Genomic DNA, 14,177 nt, shown 5'->3' with positions numbered 1-14,177 from the left:
TAGTCCAATGTAAATAGCATCCTTCCTAGGTAAATCGTGTTCCTTTGCTTTCTTCTACAACAAACGTCATTAAAGCAATATGATTGTTCCAAGTTTCAAATGGCTATAATGATGATGTGAACACCAGTGAGAATAGAGTTCGTTTGATTGGCTTAATCATTGAAAAGAAACGAGTGGCGCATTCAAGTCTCTATGCGGGGACTTGAGATAAGCACGACCCGCAAAGTCCATGACCCCGTGAATCATAGAACGTACGCAAATTTATAAACAAAGTCCTTATTAAAATCCCATAAACCAACTAATAATTGTTGAATTTGAAGTATAAAAGTAATTTAAATAAGACCTAACAAAGACGGAGAACGAGTAAAAGCGAGGTGTGTTTGTTTTCTTCCCTTTTTTGTCTCTTTAACAAATATATCTCTAATTTACAATCCCTAGGCTCATTTAATTGAGACCCTTCACTACTTCTCGCACCCATTTTGAGTTCCTTTAGTATTATCCTCCGATCATCGCCGATACCCATTTCTTTTCTTTGTGTAGAGGGGCGAAAGGTGAGAGCTTTTGGGATTTATCTTTGGTTTTGGTGTTTTTGATCGGTTAATTTTTCTGGGTTTTTGTTGATTTGATCCTTGATTGGGTGTTTTGAATACAAGGTCAGAAGTTTGGTGATAATGTTAAATTTGATTCATGAGCCTCTGACTATTTTCAATTTTTGTGTGGCAAGCTGGAATCTTTTGAAGCAAAGTATAGATAGATTGTGGATTCTATTGCGGAATTTGGTTCGAAGTAATTTGTTTTTTCGAACCCATTTTTATTCTCGGCTTCAATAAAGTGATCAATCGGAACCTGTTTGCTTGCTGTCTATGTAATTTGATCTACGTAATTATTACTCTCAAATTTTGTATTGGGCATGTTGTTTGTTATTAATGAATTTTATTCAGGAGGTCGCTGGCTTGTAGCTGTGCCGCTCTTTGGTTTTCGACGGATATAGGTTTCGCAGTTATTGTGTTGTTTCCGAACGTGGATTTGCGTTGCCTTACCATAAATGGCATACTTCTTAAAATTCTTCTAATTTGAAGCCATGTATCTTCTTTACTTTATTCCCCTCTGTGATTCGATAAACTAATTTAATTTTGTTTTTTTATTGATATTTTTTATAATAAGTGATCAGATTGTTCGTTTACTAATAATTAGTTGGCAAACCAGTACTGTTAATGCATATAATATTTATTTCTTATATTTCTGACTGGTATAAGGCTTTGGGCAGAGTTTCCAATTGATAGCTCTTTTTGAGTAATTGTCTGACGATATTCTACCCCTGTTATACTCAAAATTTGCTTCTTCTATTGTCTGCTTTTCTGAAGGCAGGTAATAGGAAACTAAGCTCAATTAGGTTGCTACAGAATCAGACTATACCTAATCGAGGAACAAATAAAGAATTAGATTATTGGTAAATGGGTTCGGAGGGTCCTTCAGGTGTAACAGTTCATGTTACCGGGTTTAAGAAATTTCATGGAGTCTCAGAAAACCCGACTGAAACAATCGTAAGTAATCTGAAAGAATACATGAAGAAGAAAGGACCACCAAAAGGCCTTGTTCTTGGTAGTTGTACTGTTCTTGAGACTGCAGGACAAGGAGCACTTGCTCAACTTTACAAAATATTGGAGTCTGCTGTTGCTAAGTTGGATGAGGAACCTTCAAATGCTGGAAGACAAGTAATTTGGGTCAGTTGCTCACCTACTCTTCGAATGTATTGTGCATTAAGAATTATGTTATGGCATTTTTAAAGGTAGATCAAGTTGATACCGAAAAGTAATCCTCTCACAGCAAGTTTTTGTCTTATTTTATGTGCGTGTTTTGGCTATTATAGCTTTTAATTTTGCAGCCATCGGTGTTTTGTGTGAGAATTGATAATGATGTAGAGATATCTATTTTAACAATCTGATATGATTCGTCACATGCAAACTTGGATAATTTGTTATGTTGCTGGATCCTAAGTTCTTTATAGAATAACAAAGGCTAAACAAATATGAGATTCAGTGTCATTGAATGTTGCTAAATATATCTTAGTTTTGCAGCACCAGGGTTTATTTTCCCCCCCCCCCCCCCCCTTTATTCTGTTTTTTAATGAATTAGGTCATAGAGTATATGTGAGATTATTCTCAATTCTCATGTTTTTGAAACCTTTATTTCGTAGAATGATCCGTTACTCCATTTTTAGTCAAATAGTTGACTTTTATTATTATTTTCTCTTTCTTTTGAGTGGGTGGGTAGGGGTAGGGGTAGGGGGGCTCAGTACCTTCAAAAACAATGTGAAAATGGATTTTCTATTCTGTTGTTTGAGATAAGCGAAGTATTGCAACACTTTTTCCTCTGAAAAGGATATGAGCCCCTACCAGAGCTGAGATTTGTTTAGAATCCAGAAGTACATGATGAGGCAGATTTTGCTGAGAAAACACCTGATAAAATCCTTTCAGATCTGAATGGACCTGCAGGACCCTTTTGGTCGCTTACACTCGTTGAACTTTGCCTATGTTCTTTTCCAAGGTTTACATATCAGATAGGCCTATTTTTATTTCCAAACCTTTTGTAATCTAAGGTTAGGGGTGCAGAGAAGTTCTCCTTGTGTAAGTTATGCTTCAAAGTTGGAGCGATGGTAGATCCATTTTCATCAAACAAGCCTTGGAAAGTGAAAATAGGCTTAGATATGAGGTAAAAAACCATTGGGAGCTCCACTTAAGGTTGGGCAAATAAGTTGCTAAATGCGCAGAGAAGTTTTCCTTGCATATGTTATGTTTCAAAGTTGAAGCAATGGTAGATCCATATTTCATTAAACAAGCCTTGAAATGTGAAAACATGTTTAAATATAAGGTAGAACGCTATACGATAAGTCTCCACTGAAGGTTGAGCAACCTTAGTATCCCATTGCAAGAAGGTGAAACCCTTTATAAATGGGTGATGAGTTATTAGTATTGTGAGAGTCCTAGCAAAATCAACACATATTTCCTACCTATTTCTGTAAATACGAGCTCTTGCATATAGAAGTCCAACTTATTGGTTCTTAATACAAGCTCATGCAAATTGAAGCCATTGTGGTAGGAATATCTCTCATCCATTCAATTTACGTGTGGTTTGATTTAACCAAAAAAACTGTAGAGTTAAATGTTGGAATTTGGAATGACTGAAGTGAAGTCTTTTCACAAGGAAAAAAACATCGGCTTTAGTGAAGCCCGTACATTTACGAAAGCTTGAGCGTTTCTTTGAATTCCTTGGAGTTCAACGAGGCGAGGCGGTAAACCCATCAGGGTTTGTGGAGAGTTAACAAGGATGAAGAAAATATTTGTTATATTCAAGTCAAGGTGGGGATTTGTTGAATCACTTGAATATGATGAATCAAAATAAATTTTGCATTCTTCTCTTTGATATTTACCTTGTGTGATTCACATTTGACCAAACTATTTCACTTCCACATTTACCTTGTATGAATTCACATTTAACCTAACTATTTCACCAAATTATTAGTCCAATTATTACAATAACTTATTTGTGTATTTCGACTAAGAGTTTGTTGGAGCAATTGGAAGGATTACTGTGGTTCTATCCGTATCTTAACCCATGTCTACGGGTGAAAATAGCAATATTCACTAATAAAAAAAAGGAGATTACAACAAAGATATCACTCTATAATATCAGTCAGCCAAGCCCAACACAAAAATACCCAATGATGAAGAATCCATCTCTTCTTCTTATTCATTTGCACTTTCTCCTTCACACTCTTCATTATTATCCTAGTCCTCCTTTTATAATGAACTCGTCCCAATGCGAAGTAGACAAATGATTAGGCGTAATAGTTGGGCTAATAGGTTGGTGAAACAATTGGATTAAATGTGAATTCACACAAGGTCAATGTGAAGGAAAAGAATTCAAATTTGATTTTGATTCTTCATATTCAAGTCATTCAACAAATCTCCACCTTGACTTGAACATGACAAATCTTCTCTTCATTCTTGTTCTCTCTCCACAAAACCTTAACGAGTTTAACCCATGAATGTTCAACTCCAAGCAATTCGAGACAATGCTTGAACTTGAGCAAAGGTATGGGTTTCGCTAATTCTCATGTCTTGTCTTTATGAAGAGACTCCACTTCTTTGGTCATTGCAAATTAAAGCTATTGGTATCGATGTTTTGTAGATTAGGGATGGTTTGTAAAAAAAAGGAGGAGGGAAAAAAAGAATTAATGCTTGATATAGGAAATCAGGTTCATCTCGAAGTGCAAACAAGAAGTCAACACAAGTTCCAACATTCTACCCCCACCTTGTGTCCATACCTTGAAGATTCTCTCTTGACATGGTCAAGCATTATGGATCACACCATGACCTATATCGGCTCCCATTAAGTCATTGTTTACGGCAAACCTGAATTTCTTGTTTAGTTCTCCGATATATGATTCCTTTGTTAAACTTGCAGCATAAGGTATTCTAATTTACTTTGTGAATGACATTAATAGTGGAATATAATCAGATGGTGTTAGGATATCAGTGGCATCATACACATTTATGCATCTTACAAACATTTTGATAGTTATGCTTAATCTTTGCACTTTCTATGTTTTACATAGATGATGTTTACTGTGCATGCGTTTGTTCTGATTTATTTTATAAACTTTGTTTTCCTGTATTGATTTATTGTACACCAGCTTCACTTTGGAGTCAATAGTGGTGCAGCACGGTTTGCTCTTGAGAATCAAGCAGTTAATGAAGCTACTTTTCGATGTCCGGATGAACTTGGATGGAAACCTCAAGTAAGTTGTCTTCCTCAAATCTTTCTAATCTAGTTCATTTACAGCCTGTTTCTAATTGTTTTTTTTCTGCAGAGAGTCCCAATCATCCCTGCTGATGGAGGTATTACCAGAACTAGAGAGGTACTTTGCTATTTTTGATCTCCACAAGTTTTGTCTGATGTTCTTGTGACACTTTCTCTACTAGAGTCCATAGGTTACATGTAACCTTTCCACTATTGCGTGCTTATACATATACATACATACATATATACATACATACATATATACATACATACTTCTAACATAATATTTTGAATGTTTCTCTCTCAAGATTGCTGATGAACTTGTATGCAGTCTGTTGATGAGAACCATGAATGTGATTAAGGGGTCAAAATGAAAACCGGTACCACAAGATGGCATTAGTATATTGGTATAGTATTTGTTTATGTAAATATTCCTAGAAACAAAACTTTCCTATGCCTATAGCTGTTGAGCAAAGCTTTTATTCTGGAATAATAAATTTACACCATTGAACCCCCAAGAATGGATGTATTGATGAAAAGATAGCTTAGATGGGCCTTTATGTTTATTTGCCATAGATATAGTATAGACAAATTTGTTTCTGTAGTTGAGAGAGGACTGTCAAGGCCTAGAAGGTTCATATTAGAGAGAAGAGAACCATGAGGCTCCAATACTCTACATATCTCTTTTAAATACATTCAGGACCGTCTACAATCAGCTAGCACTATTCATTGTTATACTGAGCACTGAATAGATGCACCCATGTAGAAGGAATGGAGATTTTCTCTTCATTAAATCAAGCCATTCATAAAATATATTGCTTCAGATCTGTTATATACAAAGTGCAAACTTTTACATATATTGGATCATTGCATTAAAACATTTAAAAAAGAGTGCAAACTTTTACATATATTGGATCATTGCATTAAAACATGTAAAAAAGAGTGGCAATGTAAACACATTTTTCAATGTTATTAATATATTATCTTTTTACATGGTCAAAAGGAAAAGAAAAGACTAGTTTGTTCTTCCATGGCTACATATTTTCATGAGACTAATGGTCTGGAGTTATAAATTTATTTTACCACGTTGCTTTTGCTTAGGGTCAATTTATGCAAAACCTTCATTTTCACCATTTGCGTCATAGAATTGTATAAAACCTTCGGTTAAATGATTTTCATCATAGAATTGTACATAGATATTTCAACACTCTTGGTGTTTAACTTTCTCAATCCATTCTTCAGTAAATTTCAGGGTTTCAAGTATCAGCGATAAGTATTGGCGATATCACATGGTTTTAACTATGCCGATTTGATTTAACAAAATCATGAAATATCTCTAACATTAGATAGTAACAACAAATGCAGGGAAGACATAAGATGTTTAGTCAGTAGTGTCTTAGACAAAAGTTTAAAAAAGTCAATGAATGTAAGCTTGTAATTATTCTGACTTATTTTATGTATGTTAAGAAGATTCGCTGTTTGGCGATAAAAAATTTCAAAGAGGACACCGACCTGTCAAACTTTAAAATATTTTATTTTATTCATAATAGAAATTTAATCAATCATAAAAGAATGAATAATTAGAGTTGACCTGTTGGATTGTTCTCTCTGTATAATTTTTTGTCTGATCCCATATAATAAACAAGGTGATATTCTGTTATGTCTTTCCGTAAGTGAACCTTTTATTATATTGATATTAATCCATAATTTTATTCTAACTGAATTGTTATACTGGATCAAATCGATTATATACCTTATCTCCTTTGATATTATTATATCACTAAGCAAGTCCATTCTTTCATTAAGAAGAAAAATATGAAAATTAATATGTTAAAATGTTGCCTTCTTTGTTAATCATGTCAATAAGATTAAGAATTCATATAATATCTTTAGAAATTTTCTTCATCAACTATTGGTTATACAACTTAAAGATATTTAATCCAATCTTCCAAATTGCTAAAAAGCTAAACGTTTCCATTTTTTTAAATTTAAAAAATTGATTTCAATTTTCCGAACCGCCTATACATAATGATTCTAATGCAAAAACATCTGTCAATCGGAATATTGATATTTACAAGGCAAATCTGGACTGTGATCCGAGATCTCAAACCTGATAGTATTCTCTATAAATTATTTTTGGTCATTGACCTAGTGAATCCCTCTGTTCCATTTGTCACTACTTAATACTATCACTGGACTACTGTTTGAGATTTCAGTATGACAGTAATTCCTTACTTTGAGGAGTAAAAGGTATTCTTATCTCATTATGACATCATTCAGTTTTTTAATGAATAATCTGAATAGGCCGATCCCTTACTCTTAAGTATAGAAGAAGGTTCCTTTCACTGTGTTGGTTGAAGGTATCCCTCAAAACTTGTCACCTTTCTGGTACAAAACAAATGCTTCTACTATATCTGAAGGTCTATGCGCTCGTTAATTTGAAGTTAGTTTAATTTCCCTTCATCTGTCAAAGGTTCTCCGGTGACGCAATCCTATCTTACGAAAGGTGATGGAATTTATAGAAGGGTTCAGAGACGAAGTAATACTTGAAAGCTTTTCACGAAAAGTGTCAAGTTAAAGCCAAATACCTATAGTCTTCCTTCTTTCTGATGATGTTCTGTGACGTCTCGTTTGCTATGCAGGAATCGAGTGGAGTGAGAATGAAATGAAACAAGGAATGACATGAGATTAATGTGGGAATGGAATGCTCATTTTTGTTCTCACATTTGGGTGCAATTAGAGAACTTAGTGAGAATGAGCATATTTGGAAGTTATGTTTTTTTGACTCCCATATAAAGTGGGAGTTGATGAGGAGTGGAAATGTGAATTTTAGCTTCGAAATACACGTACGCCTCGTTTGGTACGCGTGATTGGAGTCAAGTGAGAATGGAAAGAAAGTAGGAATGGAATGGAATAGATATGAGAATGAAATGTGCATTCTCATTCTTATGTTTGGCCGCGTTTAGAGAATGAAATGGGAATGACAATTTTATTCACATTCTCATGTTTGGTATCATTTGTTCACAAGTGAGAATAAAATTTAGTTTTCTAGTAATGCCCTTACAAGAACACGGAATTTTGAAAACATAAAAATATTTTAAAAATGACTAAATAATTTATTTTTTTAGAAAAATAAGTTTTATAGAAATGATATTTTTTCTTATAAAAATATTTTTTTAGTTTATAGTTATATTTTGGTACACCGCCTCAGCAACAATTTTGGACTTTTGGTTTACTAATTAAAAAATAATTTTCATAGAAACTATTTTTGATTATAAATAATTATAATTCCACATTTCTAACTTCTAATGGTACATGTCTACTACGTGTACAAGCAGCTAATGCTACTAACATCACTATGCACAAACGTATACAATAGACTGAATTCCATATGCATGTTGCATGATTTATGACTGAATTCCATGTGTATGAAGAAAACACTAAATTTTGAAGGATTAGAAAAACATGTTAACTTTTAGTCTGTATATAAAACTTTTATGAAATTTCAAATGCACCTTTAACTTTCAAACAATTGATTAGGAGTAGAAAATATGTTAACCTAGAAAGTTTGAAGGAATAGAAAACATGTTAATCTCTAATCAAAATATAAAGTTCCAATCTCATCAATTAAGCACATTATTTCTTGTTGTGAGTGCTTTGAAAAAAATTACTGAAAAGATTAGGCACATATGCTTCAATGGAACTTCAAATCACACATCCAACGATCAAATATTTACTAACCTAATTGCTAATAGATTACGCAAGCGAGTCGCCAAATGATAAAAAATTGCTATAAAGATTAGCCACACATACATATTTTAAAAAGAAATAATGATTACCTAATCGAGTCGCATAGAGACGAAGATGAGATTTTTTTCTACTGTAGACGTAATGGAACTAGAGTAAAGTCGAACAAAGAATAGTATTTTTAATATTTTACATCTATTTATATATTTGTACGAGCAGCTAATGATATTATTTCTATAGAAATAATTTTTCATATGGGAATTTATATATCTTCATATCTTTTAAGGAGGGTATAATCAGAAAATATTTGTTTATTTTTATTCCCACTTAAGTGAGAATATCAATTCCTTGTCAAATGGTTGGGAATAAAAATTCTCATATAAAGTAGGAATTGATAAGAAGTGAGAATATCAATTCTAGTGTCTAAAAATATATCGTGTTTGGTACGCATGAATAAAGAGTTGGAATTACATTTCATTCTCACTCATACCCGCGTACCAAACGAGGCGGTAGTGTTTGGTATGAAGGAATGAGAAGTGGGAATTGACATCTCATTCTCACCCATTTCCGCATATACGAAATGAAGCATGAGAGTATAAAATTATAGCCCTCAAACGTCACCATAACTTAGTAGTTTTGGTATCGTGGCAGAGAGTAGACATGGTATTAAAGCAACCCAGGTCCAAATTTTTCTAACATGAATTTCTAAAGCAGATTCAAAATAATAATAATAATAATAATGCCCTACAAGTCCAGTTTTTGGTCCATGAAAGAGCCCTCAACTTGCAGGGGCATATTTGATTATAAAATTATAATTGAAAGGTGTTCACAAAGGGGACATAAAAATGATCCAATTTAAAACCAAAAGGCAATCATTTCCCTTCTTTTTGATGATGCTCAAACATGGAAAACACACTGGCTTTCGGTCCTTTCCAAAATTCCTGATGAACTGGGAAGCCTCAAGGTCACTTGTAAATTAATATTATGCTTATGCATAATTCTAGGTGCAGTCTCCATAAATAACTGGGAATTACCTTTTTCCATATTGAAATACAGTGCGCAGGGAGGGAGCATGGAATTGGTTGGCAATGGACATTCACATGGGGGGATGCTAGGTGATGTGACATGCAAAAGCTTGTACTAGGCGATGTGACATGCAAAAGCTTGTACTAGGTGTTTGGTATGTAATGAGTAGATGTCTTGGACTCCTGTTGATCTTTAAGGAGTTCAAATATGCATCATACCAAGGCTCCAGGATATGAGAGTTCCGTTTAGCTGCTGTGAAAGTTCATGCTTATCTATTTGAATTGCATAAAGCTTTGGTTATTATTGTTGGTTGTCCCTTCTCAGTTCATTCTGCTGAATTGCCATTATTTACGCTTCTTTTTCCACACATTTTTCTGTGATTCTTACTCCTCACTAACAGTATCACAAACATAGAAGGAAGTTCTTGATAGCTAAGTCATGCACCGTAATGGACGAGTGGTTCTCTCACTGAAGAATTGTTTAGAACTTTATTAGAATAGTATTTTTTTTAAGAACTAAATTCCCTAATTTCTTACAACTTAAATTAGATTAAACTTATATCTATAAATATCCTGCCCTCTATGGATTGTCGAGGGTTATTTGAGAATGCAATACAAAGACAGTATGACATGGTCTTAAATTTTATATTGGTTCTCTGTTTGCACAGACATCGCTTCCTGTGAATGATATTTCTAAGGCTTTGGCAAAGATGGGATATGGCGTGATTCCTTCGGATGATGCCGGTCGCTTTGTGTGTAACTATGTCTACTATCATTCTCTCCGGTTTGCTGAGCAAAACGGGATCAAGTCTCTTTTCGTACACGTCCCTCTTTTTGTGACAATTGATGAAGAAACACAGATGCAGTTTGTGGCTTCTCTTTTGGAGGTACTTGCGTCCTTGAACTAGAACTCCTCTTTCTTGACACTTGTTTTCTTCAACAGTCGAAAGCTTTGTCTGAATGGCTGATGAAATTACTTTTGCTTCAAAGGGGTGTATATGAACGCCTATGTGCATGTATCTATTGACAGGTTATTGTGTACGAATGCATCCTGTAAAACGTTTGTATTTCACTGCAATAAAGCTCAAGAAAGTTGAAGTCTTCTCCTTGAACTATTCATGTTTTACTTTGTTCAAAGTCCCTGTCCCTTTTTTTTTCCTGTAATATCTGTTAGCTGACAGCGGATGGTTGGTTTTTGTTAGTGATAACAATCTTATACTCCATCGCAGCTTTCATGGTATGTTATTGAATGTTGTCACTTTCTTCTAGCAATTCTTTTATCGTGTTACTGAAAGATCAGTAATTTCATTGTGGTTTTTATTTTATTTTTTTATTCTTATTTTTATTTTTGTTTATTACCTTATGCTCTGCCGTACTTGATTTGCACTTATCATTTATTCCAGCTTCTTCTGCTGCTGTTTTTTTGGCTAAAATAAACCCTTTAAGCTACTTGAAGTTCATTTTACATTGAATTTTTCACTAATATAGTATGATTAATTTTCTCTATCGGTTTGAGTTCATGTGATATTGCTTTCGCAGGTTCTAGCTTCATCAACTCCTTTGTATCCCATATATATTTTAGGTGGAAAAAGCTGGTTAGAGGATTATTTGGGAATGAACTTGTAATGGCTAGCTCTTTGTAATATGCCAGAGCCATTTCAGGCATTTGCATATTCGGAGTGTAGTCTTTTTTGTTTCCAGGATTCTTCATTTGCAGAATCAATTAGTCGATCATGCATTTGATAGATGGCAGGTTCCATTATCACCTCAAAGAGGGGAATGTATCTAATAAAGTTCCAACTCCACGGCTTTGGTTTATCAGAAAACAAGACGGTCTAATCTCAGGAATCGACCATAAGCTTAACAACCTTGTGTTTGAGTTTTGTACCCATCCATCTCTGAACCTAACAGCCAAGGACTAAACTTATATATGTGTTTGATGGTAAATGTTTGCCATATGCTTACAGCAAATTTTCTATATTCCATGAACTCTCAGCATTTCTTTCTATGAGATTTTAAAAGCTTTGCAATTTTTGCAAACGATAGAAGATTTCTTGTGATTCGCTCCCTAGAATTAGGAACTTCAATGCATGAGTGATAGCTTCCTGTTTCTTGAAAATTAGAAGAACTTTTCAGATCTGATTCTGGGCATCAAGCCGGTCCAATTTCATAGAATTTATCAGAATCCGACCACCCTTCTACTTAGAATATGTTTTTATAAAATTACTAACAGACCAATACCCCTGTGAGTGGGTGTTGCCTATGCTCTAAAAGTAGCTTGGTCTCCTTTTAAAAACTTTATGTTATGCTGAGATTCCCTCATTTCTGTTCTTCTTTAAGTTCTGGTATGTAATTGTGCAGCTTTACACACCCTACATTCTTCTCGCCTTTAGAAGCAAGGAGAATCTCTAAAGCTCACCCACCAAAGTTCTTTAGGCACTAGAGATAAAGCCATTGTTGCCTTTCTGCACTTTCCCCTAACACTCTCTGTGGCCTTATATTATTGCAGGCTGCCTTCATCTAGACATATATTATAATTTTTAACCATATTATTACACAAGTGAAGGTTCCTGAGTCACCCTTGAAACATTTTGATCAAACATAATTTTAATATGAATTCTCTAATACAGTTTTTACTTGTAGGCGTCTAGATTTTTCCCTGTGCATCGAGTGCTTTATTATGAGGGATGCCACAAATGGCAACCATAGAGTTGCCAGGGATTAACAGGTGACAGGGATGAACCTTCCCGTGTATTGTACTTATTAGTTGATTCCTGGATTTGAGTGGCAAGTTGATATGTTCATATGGAAGATTAAAGAAAGCTTAATCATTCCCTAGTGTTGCCATTTTGTGCAAGTTTAGCCCTCTGGATCAACATGCAACGAGGAAATGGACCACCTTATCGTTGTAATCTTAGTGTGGTCCTCGTTTAACTTTGTGGTGCAATCTAGTGGAAATTATTTTAAGGGAATCAGTGGCACACTGGCATACCAAAATTTGTAGAAATGATGAACTCAAGGGGAGATGGCCTTGTTGCCGTATAATAGATGCAACAATGGTGGTTTCAAACTTTGTGGCTGAGTGGATAAGACTTATGTATCGGTTTTCAGGAGCAATGCTGTTCTAGTTTGCAACTCCTGACTTTGTAAGAAGGGAATTATGACCTCTGACGTACCATGCAATTGTTCTTGTTCACTCCTTGTTGCCTGCCTGCAAGTGGCTAGTGACCTAGGGAATGTATGTGTTTGCTATAGCCTCTAGGCTTTCTTCTCGAATCCGGGCTACCTTGATGGGGTTTTGATATAAAAACACTTGAAAGATTCTGAGGATCTATCCGTCATTTCTGTCACGTATAAGTGAGAGAGATCCATTTCTGACATTCAAATGCTTCAAAGCTTGAAAAGTGTTTGTAGACTGATATGCACGCTGAGAATGATGGAAAATAACTTGATACTATGAGATATTTATTTTACCGTTTGTTGCACATAGACCTCACGTAGTATTGCAATTTGGAACTTATTATTGCCCATTCGATTTGGCAGATAGATCCTGCGGAAGCACTTTTTTGGCAGATATTACCCTAGTTGAAACTAGCAAGTCTGTGTGAGGGTTAAAAAGTACAAATCCATCCACATGGTCTATCTGCCAAATAAAACTACGCGGTCAATACGTTCCAAGATGTGATATTACAGGTGATCTATGTGCAATTAGCCCTCAAGTTTAAGAGAATCATGAACAATGAATTAGATGTGGAATCTATCTGGTATTTTTAATTGTATCCTGCTGCATTGTTCTTTCTGACAAGTATTAGTTGCATAACTAATGTCTATTATTAGGCTTCCACAAACACTTCTCATTTAAGGGGTAAGTTTCAGTGTTAGGCAATTGAACATGGTAGCATAGGTAACCTAGAGAGAGGAAGTGATGTGATGTACTGGTTACCATGGGAATATTCCAAGACATCCAAAGCTAGCTAAAAAGCCTTGAGAAAAAAAGGGTGGGGATGAGAGGAATAAGTAAAGGGGAGGGGGGCCACATTAAAAAAAAACATGTGAAGGAAATGGGCAACCTCCAAAATCCTCAACCTGTTAGTGACATTCTACCTTTTTATCCAAAGATGTATGTGGGAATGAATAGAGAATGCATGAAGAGACCCAAAATGAGGGGTATATATGAGATGAGCAAAACCCACCTTGTAAAAGGAACTTACCCGTGACTCTACGTGCCCATTTCCACACATCCACTACATTATGCTACACTTCTCTCAGAACTTTCTTCCAAAAGGCCAATATAATTGGAGTTAATTTCAGATATTGAGGCACCTCCTTCTATTGTTGCAGATAAAACCCCTCAGGGAACTTTTTTTTTTCACTCTTTTACTCGAAGAGAAAGAGATTTTTTTTTTTTTTTTGCAAATAGTCCTCTCAAGGATAAAAGATAAGTAATTTCATTTAGGGGTGTATCCAAAATTGAGAGATAGTATAGGGGGTCTGTGCGCAATAATAGACTACAGGAGGTCTACACACAATAATAGAATTACAGAGGGTCTATTTGCAATTGGGCTATAGCATAGGGGGTTATCGTAATTTTTTTGGGTGGGG

General features: G+C 34.9%; 1 protein-coding gene across 4 annotated transcripts; it reads left to right on the top strand.

The window, feature by feature from the left end:
* LOC109848288 (pyrrolidone-carboxylate peptidase-like) lies at window positions 298-10,688 on the top strand. Of its 4 annotated transcripts, none has more exons than XM_020417718.1 (5): window positions 298-374; window positions 1,365-1,724; window positions 4,697-4,801; window positions 4,874-4,921; window positions 10,244-10,688. In XM_020417718.1, exons 2-5 carry the CDS (start codon window positions 1,455-1,457, stop codon window positions 10,481-10,483), a joined length of 663 nt encoding a protein of 220 aa, XP_020273307.1. In that variant the 5' UTR covers window positions 298-374; window positions 1,365-1,454; the 3' UTR covers window positions 10,484-10,688. The 4 variants fall into 4 exon arrangements, with proteins under 4 accessions (XP_020273307.1, XP_020273308.1, XP_020273306.1 ...); XM_020417719.1 differs by having other exon boundaries at window positions 356-374; window positions 1,369-1,724; XM_020417717.1 differs by lacking the exon at window positions 298-374 and adding an exon at window positions 383-551 and having other exon boundaries at window positions 1,369-1,724.

Source organism: Asparagus officinalis, chromosome 7 (assembly GCF_001876935.1).
Source record: "Asparagus officinalis chromosome 7, Aspof.V1, whole genome shotgun sequence".
Classification (NCBI taxonomy): domain Eukaryota; kingdom Viridiplantae; phylum Streptophyta; class Magnoliopsida; order Asparagales; family Asparagaceae; genus Asparagus; species Asparagus officinalis.
Note: the sequence above shows the minus strand (reverse complement) of the source record. Positions and strands in the feature narration are given on the sequence as shown.